At 40.5% G+C, this 21,175-nt stretch overlaps 3 protein-coding genes across 8 annotated transcripts; 1 reads left to right on the plus strand and 2 right to left on the minus strand.

The window, feature by feature from the left end:
* Positions 1-1,278: 1,278 nt before the first annotated feature.
* On the minus strand, positions 1,279-10,319 carry LOC106659647 (G2/mitotic-specific cyclin-B3). Of its 5 annotated transcripts, none has more exons than XM_014382314.2 (7): positions 10,218-10,319; positions 4,765-5,020; positions 4,334-4,687; positions 3,775-4,227; positions 3,551-3,706; positions 3,194-3,474; positions 1,279-3,107 (listed from the first exon to the last, which is right to left on the minus strand). In XM_014382314.2, exons 2-7 carry the CDS (start codon positions 4,981-4,983, stop codon positions 3,056-3,058), a joined length of 1,515 nt encoding a protein of 504 aa, XP_014237800.1. In that variant the 5' UTR covers positions 4,984-5,020; positions 10,218-10,319; the 3' UTR covers positions 1,279-3,055. The 5 variants fall into 5 exon arrangements, with proteins under 5 accessions (XP_014237800.1, XP_014237798.1, XP_014237797.1 ...); XM_014382312.2 differs by lacking the exon at positions 10,218-10,319 and adding an exon at positions 9,984-10,211; XM_014382311.2 differs by lacking the exon at positions 10,218-10,319 and adding an exon at positions 6,530-7,380.
* LOC106659646 (peroxisome biogenesis factor 1) lies at positions 7,845-17,033 on the plus strand. Of its 2 annotated transcripts, none has more exons than XM_023463319.1 (14): positions 7,845-7,883; positions 7,978-8,010; positions 9,683-9,812; positions 11,261-11,488; positions 11,584-11,698; positions 12,034-12,946; positions 13,722-14,274; positions 14,366-14,525; positions 14,806-15,158; positions 15,376-15,440; positions 16,100-16,159; positions 16,280-16,466; positions 16,582-16,853; positions 16,944-17,033. In XM_023463319.1, the coding sequence occupies exons 3-14, from the start codon at positions 9,720-9,722 to the stop codon at positions 17,014-17,016; spliced, it is 3,072 nt and encodes a 1,023-aa protein (XP_023319087.1). In that variant the 5' UTR covers positions 7,845-7,883; positions 7,978-8,010; positions 9,683-9,719; the 3' UTR covers positions 17,017-17,033. The 2 variants fall into 2 exon arrangements, with proteins under 2 accessions (XP_023319087.1, XP_014237796.1); XM_014382310.2 differs by having other exon boundaries at positions 7,846-7,883; positions 7,975-8,010.
* Positions 17,034-19,096: 2,063 nt separating this feature from the next.
* Positions 19,097-20,910, minus strand: LOC106659487 (zinc finger protein 891-like). Its single transcript, XM_023463336.1, has 4 exons — positions 20,788-20,910; positions 20,450-20,561; positions 19,893-20,377; positions 19,097-19,157 (listed from the first exon to the last, which is right to left on the minus strand). Exons 1-4 carry the CDS (start codon positions 20,820-20,822, stop codon positions 19,097-19,099), a joined length of 693 nt encoding a protein of 230 aa, XP_023319104.1. The 5' UTR covers positions 20,823-20,910.
* Between the last annotated feature and the right edge of the window lie 265 nt (positions 20,911-21,175).

Consider the following 21,175-nt stretch of genomic DNA (forward strand, 5'->3'; position numbering starts at 1 on the left):
ACCCCGGAATTTTCGAGTTCCTGGAGCTCGGAAATCGAGGGCAAGAAAGATCCTCGCACCCCCAGAAAGAGCTTCATCGAGGACGGAGGCAGCAGCGTCTTGCCCATGTCGACGGCATACTTTCCCAAACCCGAAGAGGGACAGAGTCTCACTAGTTTCTTAACTTCCGCCTGTTTCACGAAGACAAATGCGGAACTTGACAGAGAAAAAGTGCATTTGAGCATACAGCAATGATTGCAGCTATTGTACAGGTTTTTTGAAATTGTTTTCACGAGCTAATTAACAAACGTATTTACGTATAATCATTAAGTATGAGTTTATAACATTTACCTGTTCTGTTGAAATGTAATCAAATGTAAATGAAGACTAGTCGCAGATGAAGCTGTCAAAGAGAGTGACGAGTGCATTAACACTTTAACTAAATTTTAAGGGAGGACAGTTGTTATGTAAGAAAATTAAAATTGTATGCATGATGGATTCTCTGACAAATTGAATTAGATAACAAAATTATTTTCGTTTAATACATTCTTTTAGGAAGACTTTCGATAATCTTTCGATAATTCTTTTTTCAATGCTAAAGTGTCAATCTGTAACGAAAAAGTGTTACTTTTTTCTAAAATTATACAATAATTTATAACTAAAAATTTTAATTTTAGCTAAAAAAGTAGTGCATGCAATTTTTAAACTTCGATATAAATCGCCACTTACAGAACTGAATCATTTTTGGAAAATCTTCAGAATTCAGAAATCTTCATTTTCAGAAATTTTAATGTTACATGTTTTGTTTGAAAACAAACAAATAGCATGGTGGGTGTTTCAACGAAGAATTCTAAAAAACTATTTTCGATAGTAATGTAAAAAAATGTTTTGTATTTTTCTACTAGTCAATGTTTTGGTTTCTCACATGACCAATTACAGTCAAAGAGTACATAAATGTGATTATACACCATTTTCATATATTTTTGACAAATTTTAAACTAAAAAATTAACATGTATTGTTTAGAGTATTTGTAAAAATTTTTTTTATAAATTTAAAAATTTTCTATACTAATTAGAAAATCATATGCTCAAGTATTAACAATTACTCTAAAACAAAATCCACAATAATCGTTAAAATGTACATTAAGTGTGCCGAACGTAGAATTTTGTTAGAAACAATTATATAAATTTACCAAAAAGTATTTATTAATTTAAATAATTGTATTATTTTGTCGATGCCATGCGTCACTATTTTTTATACTAATTCAACGAATGGCAAGAAATATTTGTATTTTAAAATGTTTATAAAATCATTTATTATAGGTTCATTGACAAAATTATAATTAGTTATATAGAAGTTCTATTCACTTGTTATAAAATAAATTGCAGTTTCAATTATTTTCAATCATTTTGATTCGCATTATTCCTTTCAATAGAACCTGGTCAGTGTTATATACAACATTATTATAAGCTAAAAGTAATTACGTTTTTCAAGTGACAATTATGTAGGACTTTTTATCAAAGGATCAAAAAATTCGAAGATCTTAAACAATGTGTGTATGAATGACAAATTTATTATTTAAATTAAGTCATGTTAAATAAATGTCCATATACACACTTGTCCTATAATATTTAATAGCAGTACATCTTGCTGATGATAAAAAAATATAACATAATATATGTACATTGTGAGACGTTCATCTGATATAAAAAAGTGATCATTTTTTTTATTTACACGTGTATTTGTTTACTTTAAAACAATGACAATATTAGGGATTAGTTTTATTGTTTTACCCATCGAAACATTAAAAAATTAATTTCGAAGTTCATTAGGCCTTTAAAATTGTACGATTTTATTCTAAATAAGTTTAGAATTTGAATATTTACTTTTAATGTTTAATTTCTTTACGCGGTTAAATAGGAGCAAAGCTTTTTTGTTAATTTACGAAAAAATCATAGACTTCACAATTTGTTTTTATCACATTAAGCTGTTTGCTCCGCGAAATAAATATTATCATTCATTTTCAAACAGCCTCCGATGCAAATTAACTAAAAAAAACAACGAAAAATGAAACTAAATATAATTCTAGTCAGAGAATTTTTTAATCGGTTTTACGACAGTCAATAGGAAACTACTTTTTGTATAATTATATGCTGGTTTATACACTCGTCATGAAAAAGTGCAACTCACCTTCGGAATTACTCGCACCAAGTTTGCGCAATTTTATTATAAAAATGAAAAATATGTATAATTAAGACTTTTTAGTCCGAAGTATATAGAGTGCACCTGTAGTGCATAACAATGCGCCACACTTTTTAGTCTCAAATATAGAGAATCAAGCTTGAAAGAACATAAATCTTAGAGTGTTTTTTGTTTTCATAGTTAAGTTTCATTCTTTTCTCGTAAAATCACTATGTATTATACAAAACTCGTTGTTTATACATTCTTAAATTACGCTACAAACACGAAATCAATAATGGACAGAGGAATTAAGACGATAGTATTACTACTTAAACTTTTTTATATAAAAACAATCAAAAACATAAAAAGAAAAAGGCTAAAAATGCGTTTGTTTTTTTTAAAAAGCCCGTCAAAATGTAATAGAAGTCTAGAAAAGTATGACGCTATCAGTAGATTTTCAACAAGTATAAAATCGATATAGCTTTAAGAATACTGAGCGACAGTGGATGCCGGTCAATTCATGTATACATCTAAAAATAAAAAAAGACTTGTACAAACTCCTTCATCCATCTAGTGCCATTTCAGTACAGCTGTATTTATAATTATTTCTTAATTTATAATAATCATACTAATTGAGTCCTCAGCTGAATGTCAACCACATGTATCACACAACAATTCTCTCACACGCTGGAACATCGCAGTAGTGCGCGCACTTGACGTCCTTAGGAGTGCCTCGCTTGCCTTTTTTATCTCGCTTATTTTATCTAAAGCTGTCATAAGCAGTCAAAGATTTGGCCCTGACAAGAGCCTCGTAATCGATGCACACTACGCATATTTGTTTCTGTTCTTCTACCAATAGTTCAAACTCAGTTACTCACGTAAAATACACTTATGTTACATTTCCAATTTGTCTTTTAATGCCACTTTCGCTACTTCGAAGAATATTCTAAAAAATTTCATAAATAAAATCATCGTTATTAGTTTTATGATTGATTGCATTTTGAAAGTATGATGATTTTTGGATAAACTTACTTATGACTATATTTATTTCGAACGGTCGATAACGCTTCTTTTTGTTTCCTGTGCAGACCTTCGTTTAGCACGTTAACAATATCCGCAAAATCTTTGAGTTTATAGCCAGTATAATACTCTAACGTAGTCGTCCAGGTGCCGAGATCCTTCATTTGCAGTGCCAGGAAGAGAGCTGCAGCTGCCATTTTACTGTCGCTGAACGATATCGTGGCATAGTCCATTAGAGAGTATTCGAGAATGTAACGGGCTAAGGTGAGGGTTGGCATCGAAACTTTTGCACACTATAGGAGTAAAAAGTCAAGATTAACTTTGATCATGTTCAATATCAGTTTTTTACATGTATAATAGAACTCTTACTCTAGCGTAGCGTCTCAGAAATCTGTATGACAAAGGAATACCGAGATCGAAGTCCATGACTTTGAGAACGTTGATTTCCATTCTGGTGAGTTCTCGATGTGTGTACGCACCATCGCAAATGTACAAGAAATCTTCGATCATCGGCGGGATTCTTTCCTGTTAAAACATGGAATTTTATACAGAGAGATCGTTCGTAATTTCGTCAACACAAACACAAAACTCACGTCGAATTTGCTAGCGATAAATAAACTGGCGGCTCCCAGAAGTTGAAGCGTCTCCTTTCCAACGGTCACTTTAGTTAGGTAAAGATCGACGAGCTTCACGGCCAAATATAGGGTTTCGTGATTAAGTTCAAACGATTCTTGTACTGCAACCATCCAGTCAACGAGCAAAGAGCGCATCCATTTGGACAGACAGACCTGACGTTCCATGTAGTCAGTTATGACGAATAGTTTTTCGCGATTCTTGAGATATTCGAATATATCCATGGCGTATTGTGGTACTTGAAAATGGTCCGCCCAATTTTCTGCGTCTAGGTCCCACGACACACCGGGGGGTAATTTTCTTACGGGACATGGATTACGATTGATGCGATCGCTTGGTCCGGATTTTTCTCCTTCTGGTTCTTGATTCAAGGCATTGTTTGGTTTTACTACTGCTTCGAGTTTTGCTGAATCCTAAGTGATGAAAATGGATTAGTTATAATGAGATGAAATTGATTGGGTATTGATTGAATTAATTCATTATAAACTTTTTGTTTTTATTTCAAAGTAGAAGACTTACTTTACTTGTCCGTGATAATCGTTTTGATTCTTCAGGAAGCGACTCCAAGGCACTGACGTACAACGAACTTTCATCAGACTTTTCAACTTCTATGCTTCGTCTAACTGCATTGAGTGCTTTAATGACTGGCGCTGGGATTTCCGTCTTTTCTTCCTCTTTTTTTAACTGAGGCTTAGCTCGAGTTACACTTTGTTTCGGCTTAGATTGAGGAATATTTTCCTGTTTACTAGTTACAATTTTATCTAAAGTCCGGGTGTTAGCAGTTGTTTGAGTGAGAGGTTTAACAGGTTGGCTGGTAACTTTTTTTGCTACTTTTTTGGCATCTTGAATTTGCGTTATAGTTTTTCCAATAGCCTGTAAAAGAAAACAATTACCAGAATTTTAAATGAAACTTTTACGTTACGAATGGCTTGATGTGTCACGAAACTTACATTTGTAATGTTACCAAGAGCAGACCGTTTAGTCACTTTATCCTTAGTGGGGGAGGCATCAGCTTTCCTCTTTATTCTAGTATCTTTGAATAGGTTTTGTTTCTGGGATGGATCGGGAATGAATTCTTTATTTTGTCTGGTGGCCAGTCCTCGTCGTGTGACAACACCAGATATTGCTGTCGGCTTTGGTTGTCCGGTCAGAACCTTGGAGGGTGCCATTGTGAAGACGGAAATCCCTTAATCCTCAAAATAAGTTCTAAACAGAAAAATCATGCCAATTAGCCTTGTGCCAAATATTTTTTTGAGAATAAAATCGTATTTTTTCAATAATTTAATTCTATGCTAGAGATATCACAGTTATACACAATTCATCTGACTAGAAATAAACAAACTTCAATGTACAGACTCTGCTGTTGACATTGGTCTGAAGCAGCAAGTGAATACAATAGGCTAGTATATCACAGGAGATAATATTTTTCTGACAGATTCCGAGTAACTGCTGAGAATTTTGCATAACGCAATGACACTCTTTAAAAAAAGATGTTATCCGCTAACTAATCAAACGTGTCCTTTTTATTTCGTAAAACAACGACTTACGCGACACATGAGATACTTGACAGAGAGTTATTATATCGGCGAGAGTCAAAAACTCCGAAAATCCGCTCTCGTGGATACTTCGGAGTCCCGTAACTTTTTTTCTCGTTATATCAAAAACTTTTTGCTTTCGACAAACGGAGAAACGCACAGCGCAAAATTGAGACTCTTTAGCTCTACACGGGGCACTGTGAATCGTGAAAGAGGCGCCCTTGACTCTCGTACAATAAACACAAACACTCTCATTAGATATAACAGATACACACGGAGAACTTATGTCAAGAAAGATAACTTCTCGCACCGTACTGTGAGAGAGATGATGGGAAATCACGAACTAAAATGTAATATACCCACAGACATGTAAATGTACGTAACAGTGTGTATGTGTGGGCCTTTCTCTGCTCTCTCTCTCTCTCTATACTTGAGTGCGTGCGCCATACACACGGCGAGACACACAGCAGTGAGATTTTCGACGTCGAATTGCTCGAAAATTACGGCGATGCCAGCGTTGCGAAGCTAACCTCGTCGTGGTGCGAGACCTAGTCCAGCGATCGAGACAAAAATTTTCCCAGCATTCAGTCAGAAATCGCGCGATATCGGCCGAATTTTCGTCGTGTGTCTCTCTATAAATAGCGCTTCGGTGCCTATCATGGCGCACACACGCATAGGAGTCTGCGTTGCTTATAACGCGACGCGGCGAGGAATCTTTTAACGCGAGAGAATAAAAAATCTCGGCGCCTCCGATCGAAGACACACGAATTTTCTGCAATTTTTCTATCACACACTTACTCGACGATAACGCAGAAAGAAAGAAAAGATCGTATACAGCCGCTGTGAGTTGCCTCTGCGCGCAAAAAAAGCCGACAAGCACAGCACAGCAGCGGTGGCAGCGGCGGCAGCAGCAGCAGCGTTGATGACGAATTCAAACTGCGCTAATACAAGCACGTCGCATATCACAACACACATACACACATACAAAGCCGCGCGAGCTAGAAAGAGAGAGGGCGATGCACAGCGCCATGATGGATAAATATATACAGATATACATCCAACGCGGAGCGGCACACGAGACGTAACGGTCGTCGAGCTTAGCTTGTAAAATAAAGAGAGAGAAAAGAAGGAGACGTGCGTATGTGCGTTGTTGTATATGTTGTATGTTAATGTTACGTACCTTGCGCTTACTCTATCAATCGAGAGATATTTTCTCGATTATGTATTTTATTTTATTATTTCTATTATAAATCGTCTTCTTGGAAGCGTGGAATCTCTCGGCGGGGCTTTTAACGATACGACATTTGGAGAACACAGTATAAACACGTAAACACGTACACACACACACCAGACACCACACGCACAAGAGATTTCACACCAGAGCTTAAATTGTTATTAAATTTAAGTGAAAAAAAATGACGAAGTACGATGCAGCAGCAGCAGCGAGCGCGAGTCAAAGGACTGCCTCTTCTCCCGTGGCGGCGGCGACGGCGGCAGCGGCTCTCGATGGATAACAACTACGACACATCGTCGCGCACGTTTGCGAGCGAGAACGAAAATTTTCGGCAACTCTCTTCGCGGCACTTGGGACGGAGTTTTATGTTATCGGGCGGCTGCGTTTATACACGAGCATGCGTGTGTATCTTCCGTTCTATTATATCCAATGTTCTCCGTAATCTGAGACAACGATCTCTCTCTCGATCTGCACACACGCACTGCTATGGCACATTCGCGCACACTTGTGGTTTTTTTTTTCTTTCAATTATAAGATATTTATATATGCGTATAAACCCGAGGTGAGCTAAACTCGAAAGAGAGAATACTCTATGTGTCAGTTACGACACACACGCACACATATGCGCGTGCACACCGTTGTTTGATTACAGAAAAGAAAATAGAGGAAGAAGAAAGAAAAATTAATAGTCGCCGACTATAACTACATGAATTGTTAATCAATGAACAAATAATAATATTAACGAAAGGCTGTTTTTGTATTACATTCGACGTCGACCATGTATTACTGTGTATATATTAAAATGCGTGAGCGTCGCGCCGCTGCTGCCACGGATTCCCCCACACACGGATACACACACGAGCCTCTGCGGCCCGGGGTTTGAAATTTTCTGCTGTTTACGTGCCCCGACAGCCGTTGACGCTTCTTCGGATTGGTCGAGGCTCATAGAGAGAGAGAGAGAAACTCCGAGCTTCGTGCGCAGTGGGCGCAAAGACGTAACGTATATATACTAACTATAAATGTATGTGATGAAGGAGCAACCACCACTGTTGCTTCTTTCGGAGCATGTACAGCAGCACGACGCACGTAGCGCATTTATCGAGGCAGCAGAAAGAGAGAGAGAAAGATAGAATTATAATGTAAACGATTACTTTATGTAAAAGATATACACAACACAACACAACTGTACTGTCTGACTCGAGAGAGAGCAGCAGCTCGGCGGCACACAACATATATATAAAACGTCAAGTCGGGGCCGCAGCAACGACGACGACGACGACAACACAGCGAGTGAGAATAGGTTATCAATCGTATATTATTTGCCCAAATATATACTTTCACTTTGTTATCATTTGTTAACTCTCTTTGGCTGTGTATTCTTTTGTCTGCAGCAGCGTATGAAAATGAGCTCGTCGCACTAGAAATTAGTACGTAGCCAATTTTACAACATTACATTATCGATAAAATAATACAATAATATAGAGGTATATCGCATCTGCGAGTCACGAGTGATACGCCGCGCATCGTCTCGAGAGAAAGAGAGAGAGAATGAGAGGCGCCAACGACCGAAATAAAATTGAAAAAAAAACTCGTTTCTTTCATCGGCGCAAAGTCGGAGCGGAGAGCAGTGTGTTTTTGCTGCATACATTACTATACACCGGGCCGAGTACACACCAGTCGGGGGTTATGTTGTGTTTAAGGCAGGCCGCATTGTAATGTTGTACCGGCGCACATATACACACGTATACACGCATACGGCGCAAAAAGTTCGTTGACATTTGGCCGTCGTCGTCGTTTTCGCGAGTGTACGAAATTAAATATTACGTCGAGTCTCGCGTCGCTAATAATTGCATCACGCGTGACGGTCACATCTCATGATTGTACACATAAGTTAACTCGTTATCGATCTTATCGCGTGTACTCGATAAAACTAATGCATAACTATACAGTGATGATATCTCGCCTCGTTATCTCGTGGGAGTGCGAGACCTACACGCGGTATAATACAAAAGGTGTTGCGCAAGGAGTCGGGATTTTGTTTGTTATACATACGGGGACTCGTGGATGTATATGGGAAAAATATCGTCTGCTACGAACAGTCAATGTGTGTATGTGTGTGTGTTTATATATACGAGAGCGCGCGACAGTTGACTTCTTTAGCGCGTGACAATGTGATAATATCTTATCGCTCTATCGCACGCGGTTTTAACGCCTCGCGCTCGCTGTTTTTCGAAAGACGACGTGAAAAGACAAAAAACTTTTCGGAGTTGTTTGCTCATAGGTTTGTTTTTCTTTCCTCTTATCTAAAAAAAAAAAAAATATTTGACAAAAGTTATAGATGCGTGAAAATCCTCTCCTTCTCTCTCTCACGATGTGTCGTAGATGCATCCGAAGCTACGAGTAGAGAATTAAGGGAAGGTGCCCCCGCGCGTATATAATTTCCTCACCTTCTCACTCTGTACACCTCGTATATGTACATGTTACTTACTTACACTCCTGTAATAATGTGCGTATATAAGTGTATGGTGTGAGTGTATGTATGTGTACACTTCCAAACTCGAGCCCCTATTTTTCTCGTTCGTTCCCTCACTTTCTCTCTCTCTTTTTCTCACTCGTTCACTCGTACACACACACACACACACACTACTTACGTTCTATTATATTCCGCGTACCTTCGTACATACACACATACAAATGCATGCGTGTGTCTGCGACGACGATCGTTTTCATATGTTAAATTTCATTTCGATTATATATGAGAAAGAAACGGAGGGTTTGCTTGTTTCGCTCTCTTTTTTTTTTTTTTTACTTAACTCCGCGCGCAACTGGTGCAGCACCACCATACGGGGCAGAAAAAAAACGAAAAAAAAAAAAAACGGCGCGACACTGCATCGCGCGCAACGATAATCTCTCGCTGGCTTTTCGCGCACTTTTCGTGGAATCTCAGCTGCTGCTGCTGCTGCTGCTGCTACGTATACGAAGGATAGAAAAAAAGAATGCACGGGACGTTATCACTCTCGAACGATGATCGTCGAACGAATCGATGAGATTAAATAATCGTCGTTTGTTGTATCGTTTCCTTTTTTTTTTGTTTCACAGATGCAGCAGTAACAGCGAGTAATCATCATCACCCACGATGCAGAACGAGCGTTTTGAGGTGCAATTCGTGCGAGTCAACACTTGCTTCGTCTACTTACCGGAACACTGGCTGAGAAAGCTATCGTCGAGAGTGAGTATTATCTAATACCAATTATAGCAAAACACAACACACACACACATATGTAAGGGCTCACACAGACACACTGGCTTAATCAATGAATTCGTGATAATCGTTGAATTATGATGATGATGATGATGATGATGATGATGGCGATGAAGATGATAGTTTAAAAAAACTTACACGTAATTTTTTTGGGCTACGACACTGCTGACGGAAAGAGAACGACAACGGAGGTGTTTTTCACGCAACCGGTGGTTATCATAGATGACAAAGTTTCATTTAAGAGCTAAACGACGATTACGACGACGACGACGAAGACGAAGATGACCGGGACACGCAAACACTCACGCACAACACACAGGCAACAAAACTATATATTAGAAAACTATATATATAATATATACTACTACACACAACGACCGATGATGACGACGACGACGACCGACTCCCCGGGACGAAGAGCTGAAGGGGAATGTCGTGCAATGTATATTGTAGGAATCGGGCGCGAAGACGACGACTTTTAGTTTGGTTCATAGTTAGGAGAGGTCCCACCGTGTAGGTATATATCGGTTGGAGAGAGAGCGCGCGCTCCTGCCTGCCTGCCTATAATGTGTGTATGTATGTTGACATGTAAATTTCTCAAAACAGCTGCTTGCCCCGGCACATGAGAAAAAAAAAAACTAAAATGACGGTTACGCGTATACGCATACACATGCATACACGTACATACACAGCTGCGCCGCGCGGTGCAAAGGTCGAGCCCCTCGCATTTAATATTACATACATATATACGTTTGTAGAGCTGTGGGGTGAGACTGCGTGTGTGTACTGTGTATATGCATGCAGCAGCAGTGGGGAAATTGAAAATGTTGCCGCCGAAATTACAGAGACGTATAATAATAGACAAGATCTCGGTCGGTAAAGGTATCATCGTTGTATAAAATTTGACATTCCGTTGGCCGATATCGTTATCAGCTCGAGTTTTCTACCTTATCCCTGAAATGATTTATCGATCTCATTTGTATTTAAGGGTCCCGCAAAAAAAAAAAAAATAATAATAATGATGCATCGAGATGCACTCGTAAATCATATTTATATCCGCGCGATCGCCTGTACACATAATACGCGCACTTAATAATGATAATTCCGTACAAAGCTCCGATTTATCGAGGCCGCAGAAAATATCTCTCTTTATACGGGATACGCGTTGGTTTTTCGGTGGCCGAGAAATATTTTGGCGCACGAATGCAGCGATTTTCCCGCGAGCATTAATAATACAGCGGTATATCACGTATGCGCGTGTGTGCAGTTATCTCGAGGGTTCACGTTCGCACGTACAGATACAAAATCATCGGACGTTTAATGTGAAAAATTACGCGCGGCCAACAAATTGAGATAAACCACCCCCTCGAATTATTTATTATATTTATTACGTGCCGATAATATCCTATATACAGGCTAACTCGTCGCTGATTCGACTCCGGCACAATGAGCGCGATTATTACTTGTCCTGGTACGCGAGGCCGAGCCCCGACCAATCCCGACTCTGCCTCGGCGCGACTTTCGCCCGAAGTCTGGGCATCAAGGAGGCCGACGAGGTCTTCGTCACGATTGTCAACGAGCAGCCGCCGGCCCTGACGAGCCTACTGTGCGCGCCCGCCAGCGACAACGATCGAGAGATCGTCGTAAGTATTTTATTATTATTTATATTATGAGTTGATTTAAATGACATGTCTTTGAAAAATAAATAAATAAATAAATAAATAAATAAATAACGCAGGAGCTGCAGAGCGAAATCATTCAGATGAACCTGCTGGATCAGGTCAGGGTGGTGGCCGTCGATCAGCCGATCGTCGCCTGGGTGTCGAAATTCTTGTCCGTCAAGCTCGTCGTGAGTGAGTATACCGTATAATACTGTAAAACCTCCCTTGTAAAACTATACAGTAAAACTTCTTGAAAGTGTCAGAAATAAATTGTTTCTTATGTGACTAACCCCTCTTGAGGGCGGCAAAAAAGCACCTCTCAATAGTGAAAATATTTGTTAACGGACACTGTTTGATGAGATATCGATACATATATACAAACATTTTTTAATTAGGACTTATTTGTAATTCATTATGAAACAACGAATGAATAATAACAGTAATTTTAATTTTATATCGTTTTTACCTCCATCCGTTCAAATAATTGCCATTTATTAAAATAACGTTACACACGCGATCTCGCGCAGAATCGATGAATCCGCAGTTCAAGTACGGCCGCCTCGAGGAGAACACGGAGATTCACATCGGCGACGCGTCTGCTCCCCAATCCAAGACCCTCAAGGAAGAGAAGAGCCACCAACGAGACGTTCTCGACGTCATCCGCGCGGAAAATTCGAACACATCGTTCGGCGAGATCCGTCGAGTTTTGCCCCTGAATCGCAAGGAAACAGCAGCAGTGATTCTTCCGCCGTGCAGAGTATACACGCACGGAGGTGGCAAAGTGACGTTGGCCAGGTTGCGCAAGATCGGCGAGGATCAGCACGACGCCAAGTCCAGCAAGATCAAGTTCAATTTCAGACGGAGCTCGGCCGCAGAGGCCAAGGAGACGATCGTCGAGGTTCATCCTCTGGACGAAAATCTCGATTCTTCTTATAAGGAGTTTCCGAGGCATCCGTGCGTCTACGTCGGGCCGGATCTGATGAGGAGCGCCTCGTTGAGGCTCAACGCCAAGGTCGTCCTCGAGGAGTTGACCGACGCCGACAGAGCAGATGTCTCGAGGTGCACCTCCATCGAGCTTGCCCCATGTAGCAGCAACAGCAACAACGAGGCCATCGTCAGCGAGAGACGCTTTCGCGACTGGCTGCGGCGAGTCGCCGCGACGCAGAGAGGAGGAGGAAGAGTCTTGATCAATTCCGGCAGCTTGGTGAGCCTCGACGACGACGCCAACGAGGCGAGTCTGTGCTCGGTCAAATTGAAGCCTGACGGCTGCGCCTATGGATTCTTCGACGCCAGCGACGCCGAGACTGTACAGGTGCGGGTCAGGGACGGCGTGGACGTGGACGCGTATCGGCCGCCCGGATTGGAACGGGAGGAGGAGGAGGAGGATGACACGACGATGACGATCGAACGAGAGGAGTCGAATGGCAATGTGGCTCTGGAGTTAGTAGTTCGACTTTTCATTATCATCATTCAATACAAAAAATTCCAAATAACATCATTAGTTTATCCTTTACTTGCAACACTTCTCTGGTATAGCGTTCTTGACACACTGGGGTTTTGTGTATCCCCTCGAATGAATTGTTAATAAATAAATAATCTATTAAAAGTTTCTATTAGAAATTTTTTGACGAGTTTTTGAAAAATTTATTTTGAAGACCGTTTAAGTTTGATATTGAAATATGGAAAGCAAATATGTTTAACAATAGATTCAATTTTCGTCAAAAAAACGTAAAAATGCGTGGGGTCGTTTCTACCTCAGTGTGGCAAGTAAAGGTTATTAATTACTGCAGGCACCCACGTTGAGTTTTTCTATTTATATTGATTCTGATGTAATTTTGGAGTTTAAATAATTCCTAAAATTGAGTCAGAAAAGAATTTGTTATAAATAAATAAATTATTGGAAAACCCCAAAAGATTAATAATGAGGTGTGCAACATTTACAAAAAAATCGGTTCAATACTTTTTGAGTTAATGTTTTTCACCGTTTAAAAAGTGTCATTTCGCGATATGAAAAATGTGTTTTTTTTAACAGCTAATTTTTTAAAATTTTTTAAATCAAAGAGTATTAGGCCGATCAATAATCCTTTGACAAATTAAATTTTTTTCAAATAATTCTCTTGTTTATAACAAATCATAAAAAAAACTTAAGATTCTACTTTTTCGTAAATTTTGCCCCGATTGGACTTGAATTTGTTACTTATTTTTCTTCGCGCAGAGTCATGAAAGATCTGCTGGACGAGTGCTCGATCCTGCTGAAACTCAGCCTCTCCTTGATGCGCCACCAACGATCGTCGTCCAACGTCGTCGCCGCCGACAACGCGCTGATAATCGGCGCCCCGGGCTCGGGCAAGACGACCTGCTGCCGCCTGCTCGCGGCGAGATTTCGCGCCGGCCCCTGGCACTGCCACGCGCGCCACCTCGACTGTCGCCGCCTCAAGGGCAAGAAGGCCGAGCTGGTGCAAAAGTTGCTCGGCGCCGAGCTCGCCCGGGCCTGCTATCTGCAGCCGGCCATTCTGTTCCTCGACGATCTCGACAGCATCACCTCGGTGCAGAATCAGGGCAACGAGGAGGAGATCACGCCGGACTCGACGAACGCCGCGAAGATCACGGAGATCATTGTCACGCAGACGCGTGAGCTGCAGCTGGCCGGACACTCGGTGGCCCTGGTGGCGACCTGTAGCGATCTGGCCAAGCTCGGCAAGAAGCTGAGGGACGCCAGGGGCATTCACTTCTTTCGCGCGCATCTGACGATCGGCAGCTTGGAAAAGGTGCGAGAAGGAGAAGACTTTTAAAGATCGCATCAGAAAAACAATTTCAATGATTATTAATTTTTTTATCGCTCGATTAATTTTTCGACAGAGCGAGAGAATCAAAATTTTACGCTCGTGCCTGGAGGACAGGCTGTCGGTGTCGTCGGACATCGATTGGGATAGTTACGCCAACAAGACCGAGGGATGGGTCATTCAGGATCTCGCCGTGCTGGCGGACAAGGCCGCCTACGCCGCCTGGAAACGACACGGTATGATACAGAGAGTCGAATCGTAATCCACACTAATTCATAAAAACCCTCTTTATTTCATAAAATTTCGACAATCTTTCTCGATCCCCTGGAAAAAATTTCTAATTTATACTAAAAAATAAGCAAACTAAAATTACCTTACCTTTTTAACAAAAATTAATATTATTATAAGTATACAATGGAAATTATTATCACTTAACAATTCATTTAATAATCTTTGTAATTCATAATTTTCACGTCATCCTATCCTCGTATCCTTCGTTTTCGAAACCGTATTCAGTATCGGAGAAGCGTCTTCGTCGAAATGTCACCGCCACCACCACCACCACCGCCTTGACTCTTTCGGCCGAGGATCTGGACGCTACCCTGGCCAGGAGCCAGCCGGCCTCGTTGCGCGGCGTCCAGCTGTATCGGGGCTCGGGGCACAGGTGGCGCGACATCGGCGGCCTGGCCCACGTCAAGGCCGGCCTCATCGAGATCCTGCACTGGCCGCTGCGATATCCGGCCGTGTTCAAGCGCGCCCCGGTCAAGCTGCAGAGCGGCATACTGCTGTACGGCATGCCGGGCACGGGCAAGACCATGCTGGCCGGGGCCATCGCCAAGGAGTGCGGCTTGAATCTGATCAGCGTCAAGGTGAGAGGTTTTGGCAAATCGAAGTGTTTAATCGTGGGCAAATTCGTTCTCGAAATTCTAAAATCATCATTTTAAAGAGATCTCTTGAATTATTTAGAGTTTCGTTAACTAAAATGAAAATTTTCTTATACGAATTATCGCCTAAATAACCAAACCCTTTGAAAATTATCGAATAAAGATGTTGATGATAACTTTTTGTTGTTGTTGTTGCGCGCAGGGACCCGAACTACTGTCAAAGTACATTGGAGCGAGCGAGGAGGCGGTACGCAACGTATTCGAGAAGTGAGTTTATACATTCAAACGAAAATTATAATTTTTTTATAGCTCAAAACCAGAGGATATTCTTAGTCAGTTTAAACATCATAGGGTAGTCAGACCAATCAATGACCGGGTACCAGTGAATGACCATTTTAGAAAATATCATATGAAAAACAATTAAAAATATATTTGTATGGACGTAATTCAATTCTTTAGTGAACGATACATCTTGTTTTCTATGTTTGATCATAATTTAACAAGGAAAAACGATAATTATTGCACATCCAAAAGTGGTCATTTACTGGTCGAAAGCGGTCAATCACTGGTATAAGTACCCTAAGTCTATAAATGTTATTTGTGATGAAATCAATGTAATATTTCATTGATTCAGCAATTAATTAAATATTTCATCTAATCAATAAAATATTATCTTTAAATGAAATATCAAGTGCCTCAATTGCAATAATAAACCAATACAAATAAAATATTCGATTGAATCAATTAAGTATAGAATAGATTGAATAAAATAATAGAATCAATCAAATGGCACTCGAAATGTTCTTTAATCATACGATTTAATTGAATCGATGAAATTTTGTTTTATTTCATCGATTTTTTTTCTCGCTTGAAAATTTTGTTTATCGAATAAATATTTATATTTTATCTGTATCATTTCTCCGCAGAGCCCAACGCGCCAAGCCCTGCGTCCTGTTCTTCGACGAATTCGACAGTCTCGCGCCAAGGTACACACAGACACACACAGTCACCACTACGATACAGCATCGACTCGATACGCGCATCGTAAACGAGTATTTTGTTTGGTTTTTGTCATTTAAATTATGTTTTTTTTTTATCTTACACAGACGAGGCCACGACAGTACCGGGGTCACGGATCGCGTCGTGAATCAGCTGCTCACGCATCTGGACGGGATCGAGGGCCGCGAAGGGGTCGCGGTCGTCGCCGCCTCGTCGCGACCCGATCTGCTCGATCCGGCGCTACTGAGACCGGGCCGACTCGACAAGTCGCTGCTTTGCCCGCTGCCAGACGTGGCGAGTATTATTTTATTATATATAAAGCGACGACTCTCCCCTTTTATCGCCTTTTTCTTTTTCTCACCCTCTCTCTCTTCATCCCTTTAAGCTAAAGTCGTGTTTTTTTTTACAGACCGAGAGAATGGAAATTTTGTCGGCTCTCTGCGAGACTCACGACATCGACACGGAACAGCTGGATCTGCGCGCCTTGGCCGCCGCAGCCGAGGACTTCACGGGCGCCGATCTCAACGCCGTCGTCGCCCAGGCCAAATTGTGCGCCATCGAGGCGTCCTTGGAGTCGAACGAGTTGAACGTCTTTGTCGTCGGGCAGGAGGAGCTGGTGAAGTCGATGCTCGCCACGAAGCCGTCGTTACTGGCCTCGGAGAAGCAAAAGTATCAGAGAATGTGAGTAACATACGCAAAGTGCAAACTATAAAAAAAGTCGTCGAGCTCGTTTTCGCATTTCTCATCGTCTTCTTCTTTGTTTTCTTGCAGATACGCCAAGTTCGCGAAAAACGAGAGCTACACGGCGGCGGGGATGAGGCATCAGAAGGCTACTCTGGCATGAGACACGAGGGTACCGTTGTTTATCGTAGTTTGTATATTTTTCACGATGTACTGGTTATCATTGTATACCAATTGGATTGGCGATAAAGCAATGTAATATTTTTACACCAAAGTTTCGACTATAATTTTCCTCAACTGCCTTGAAACCGTCTAACACAGATAGCAGTTAGTCTGTCCTTAACGAGGATAATACATTTTCATCGTCGCGATCCATCGTGCAGGTGATACACTTATTATATCGTATAATGTAACTAAGGAAACGCGGCGCGCAAGTTGCTGCTGCTCTCTACCTATGCCAGGACCGGGGGATTATTAATACGAAGCAGCAGCCCCCGATCGTATATACCCCGTCTCTCTCTCTCTCTCTCTCTCTCTATACTGTGCATTAACTACACTCGACGTGATTCTATTCGCGCTTGGCTTCATTCTATATAGTCACAAACACGTATATATGGGCGCCCGAAGGGCTTTATATTATCACACGGGTGCGCGCCGAGTACACGATGCTTTATAATATATAAAATATGCTTCTCTCTCTCTAGTTTACGAGAGAGTCTTTACGGTTTATTATGACAGCTTAATATCCACACATATGGGATCAATCACTTGTATTTATTAACGCAACGATTAAAAAAAACGAAGGGAAGTAGATAAAGATACAGGTATGATAAATGCGAGGAAAAGAAAAGGTATATAGTTTTTCTTCTTCTTCTTCTTCGTCTTAGACTCTCTCTCTCTCTCTCTGGTTAATTATGAGATGCGCTCCGCAACGCGCCAACAATGTCTCTCGAAGTTTGTATCGCCTCTCTCTCGCGCGCGCACAGAGATAGATAAAGACGCTGATATATGTACGCGAAGAAACAACAAACTAAATGCCGGTGCGCAGCGGCAGCAGCAGGCAGGCACAAGTTTTCGTATTAATAATCGTTCGTGTTAATAATAATTAGTATTTTCACGCGCGACTTAGCAGGAAGGATACCGAGCCCCAGCTACACGCCAGGTATATACACACTTACTTCTCTCGCTGCTCGTGCGCGAGCTCGTGCCGCAGCGAGAGAAACTTGCAAGCCTTGTTATATATAGCAGCAGCAGTAGCAGTAGTAGTAGTAGTAGTGGATCTTGATTTTAAGTTTATAATAATATGGTTTGTGTGTGTCGCTAATGCGCCAGACTATATACAATATTATAGCTCGAGAGAGTCTCGCGAATTGCGCCGCGCGCGCTTATGCCTCCACCGACTCGTGATTTAATTTAACTTTGCCGCGCGAGCTGCATCCGGTTTTATAGTACGTGGGATATAATACGAGAGCTTCTTGGATGTGCTACGCGCTTGTGCGAGTAATTCTGTGAAAAAAAAAATTATCCTTGCAAAATTCGAGGCTGCAATCGAGATTGAAATTTTTGTCGTTGGATGCAGACGTGACTACTTACTCTATTCTAGGCTTGAAATTTTGAGTCAGTTTTGATAGGTGCTACAGTATGAGTCGCGAAATAGAACTTGCTGAGTTTAGAGCGCGAGCGAAGTTAAAAGTGAAAAGTGAGGGGTTTTTATTTATTAGCTTATTCTAAGGATTGTACTTCATTTTTCTCCAATAATTTATTGATCTTTTTTCGAAACTTGAACATATTTTTTACAAAAAGAGATAATATAAGAAGAACTAATTATGATATTATATTAACAATGAAAATTAAATTTTTTACGTTCGTCACTCGCAATGTCACTCGAGTGATAAGCTAAATCGATGTGAGCTTGAAGATTTGGTTGTTGTCCGAACGCATGCTATTCGACATGTTTATGAAGACCGGATCGATTTAAAATTTTTTTTTTCCCAAAAATTTAATGGGTGTGTGATACCGTTATGTACTCCATCGATGTGGTCTCTGAGACTACCCGTTGATGAATAGTTCTTTCCGCGTGTACTACATGCATGTTTGTTAACTTTATGCACCGAATTTATGTGTTTTCGGAGATAACTCTTTTTTGAGAATGTCTTCTGGCACTTATCACATTCATGAGTGATTTTACTATGCACCGACTCCATGTGAGTTTTGAGATTACATTTTATAGAAAAAGTCTTGTCTCACAATTGCTTGACACCATTGTGCACCGTCTTGATATGGTATCTGAGACTATGTTTATGACTATATGATTTTTCGCACATATCACATGCGTGTTTGACACCATTGTGCGCCACGTTGATGTGGGTTTTGAGTTCACACTTTTGCGCGAATGTCTTTCCACAAATATCACACGCATGCCTGACACCATTGTGCATGGAATCGACGTGAGTTTTGAGATTATTTTTTATGGAAAATGTCTTTCCGCATGCACCACATGCGTGTTTGACACCATTGTGCGCCACGTTGATGTGGGTTTTGAGTTCACACTTTTGCGCGAATGTCTTTCCACAAATATCACACGCATGCCTGACACCATTGTGCATGGAATCGACGTGAGTTTTGAGATTATTTTTTATGGAAAAAGTCTTTCCGCAAATATCACATGAGTGAGTCACCCCATTGTGCATGGAATCGATGTGAGTTTTGAGATAACCTTTTCTTGTAAATGTGTTTCCGCAAATATCACATGAGTGAGTCACCCCATTGTGCATGGAATCGATGTGAATTTTGAGATAACCTTTTTGTGTGAATGTCTTTCCGCAAATACCACACGAATACGTGACACCATTGTGCATGGAATCGATGTGAATTTTGAGATAAAATTTTTGCGAGAATGTCTTTCCGCAAATATCACACGAATGCGTGACACTATTGTGCACCGCCTTGATGTGGACTCTGAGACCACTCCTACTTGAATACTTTTTTCCGCACGTATCACATGAGTGGGTAATGCGATGATGTAATGATTTGACATGCCTATTTAGATTACTCTCATTCGAGAAATGTTCACCGCACGTGTCACATGGATGTTTGATACCATTATGGATCGCATCTATGTGGATTTTGAGACTAATTTTTCGAGAAAAAGACTTTCCGCAACTGTCGCATACGTATCTGGCACCAATATTCATTGTACTCATGTGTTTTTTGAATCTATGTCCGTTGTTTAACTTTTTTGCAATTCTTCTTGCATTATTTTGTTGGCCAAGCTCACAGTCGAGATTCAAATTCATTCGTTCTGTATCGTCATCAAAAATTTCCTGTTTCACTTCACTCACGGTTTCTATTTTAATTAGGTTTTCATTTGTATTCTCACGGCTATTTTTTATATTCTGCAAGTGAATTTGAGAATCATCTTTAATTTTTTCAACTACTGACCAATTGACACTGGGCTTGACGTCTTTACATTCAACGATTATTTTCACATCGTCGTCAAGTTCACATTTTTCAAATGTATGGGCCTGAAGAAAAATTGGATACAAATTACACGTAATTACAATATGAGTTACATAAATGTAATCATCAACACTTACTGAGTTTTCTCGCAGATGTGGTAATAGTTGGAAGTTTTGAAGATCGGGTTTTTCGTCAATCGTTTCCCTATCATTGCTCATGAGCGACACATCAATAGGCTCCTCCTTCACCCTGAAAATAGTCCTAATTAGTTTATAGTATATTTCTCAACGGGTGCGCATATGGTTTTTTAGCAAAACGAAGGATTATAGCACGAGACCATATCTGCACCAGTTGATACTATTTTTTCCTACGAGAGCCTAAAATTAGCGGCAAAGTTGCGTATTTTAGGTTAGAGTGTGAAAAAATATTTTTTGAATCACTCTTTTCAATTTCATTCTCAAAAAATGAAGATTACCTCACGGCGCTGTTAAATAAATCACTGGATTCCATATTGGTTACTTGGAATTTCCTTAACAATCATTCGGTATTAATTTTACAGATATCACTGATTACACGTGAAAAGACTGTCGAATACTGCTGTACAAGTGCTTATGGAATGCACAGCAAAACACCATAGCGGATAAAACCAGAGGTCGCGATTGCGACAAACGATGTAAACATTAGAACGAGCTCAGCTTCATTATGCTCTTCCTCAGTTTTTCTACGTAGTTTAAATTAAGTTCCATAAAATTTACAAATTATCAATCATGCTATGAAATTTCGGAGCTATCAATGCAATCTCAAGTCATTATAATCGATAAAAAAATGACATTATGTATACCATGGCTAACGAATGCTAAACT

Source organism: Trichogramma pretiosum, unplaced genomic scaffold (assembly GCF_000599845.2).
Source record: "Trichogramma pretiosum strain Unisexual culture from Peru unplaced genomic scaffold, Tpre_2.0 scaffold39, whole genome shotgun sequence".
Classification (NCBI taxonomy): domain Eukaryota; kingdom Metazoa; phylum Arthropoda; class Insecta; order Hymenoptera; family Trichogrammatidae; genus Trichogramma; species Trichogramma pretiosum.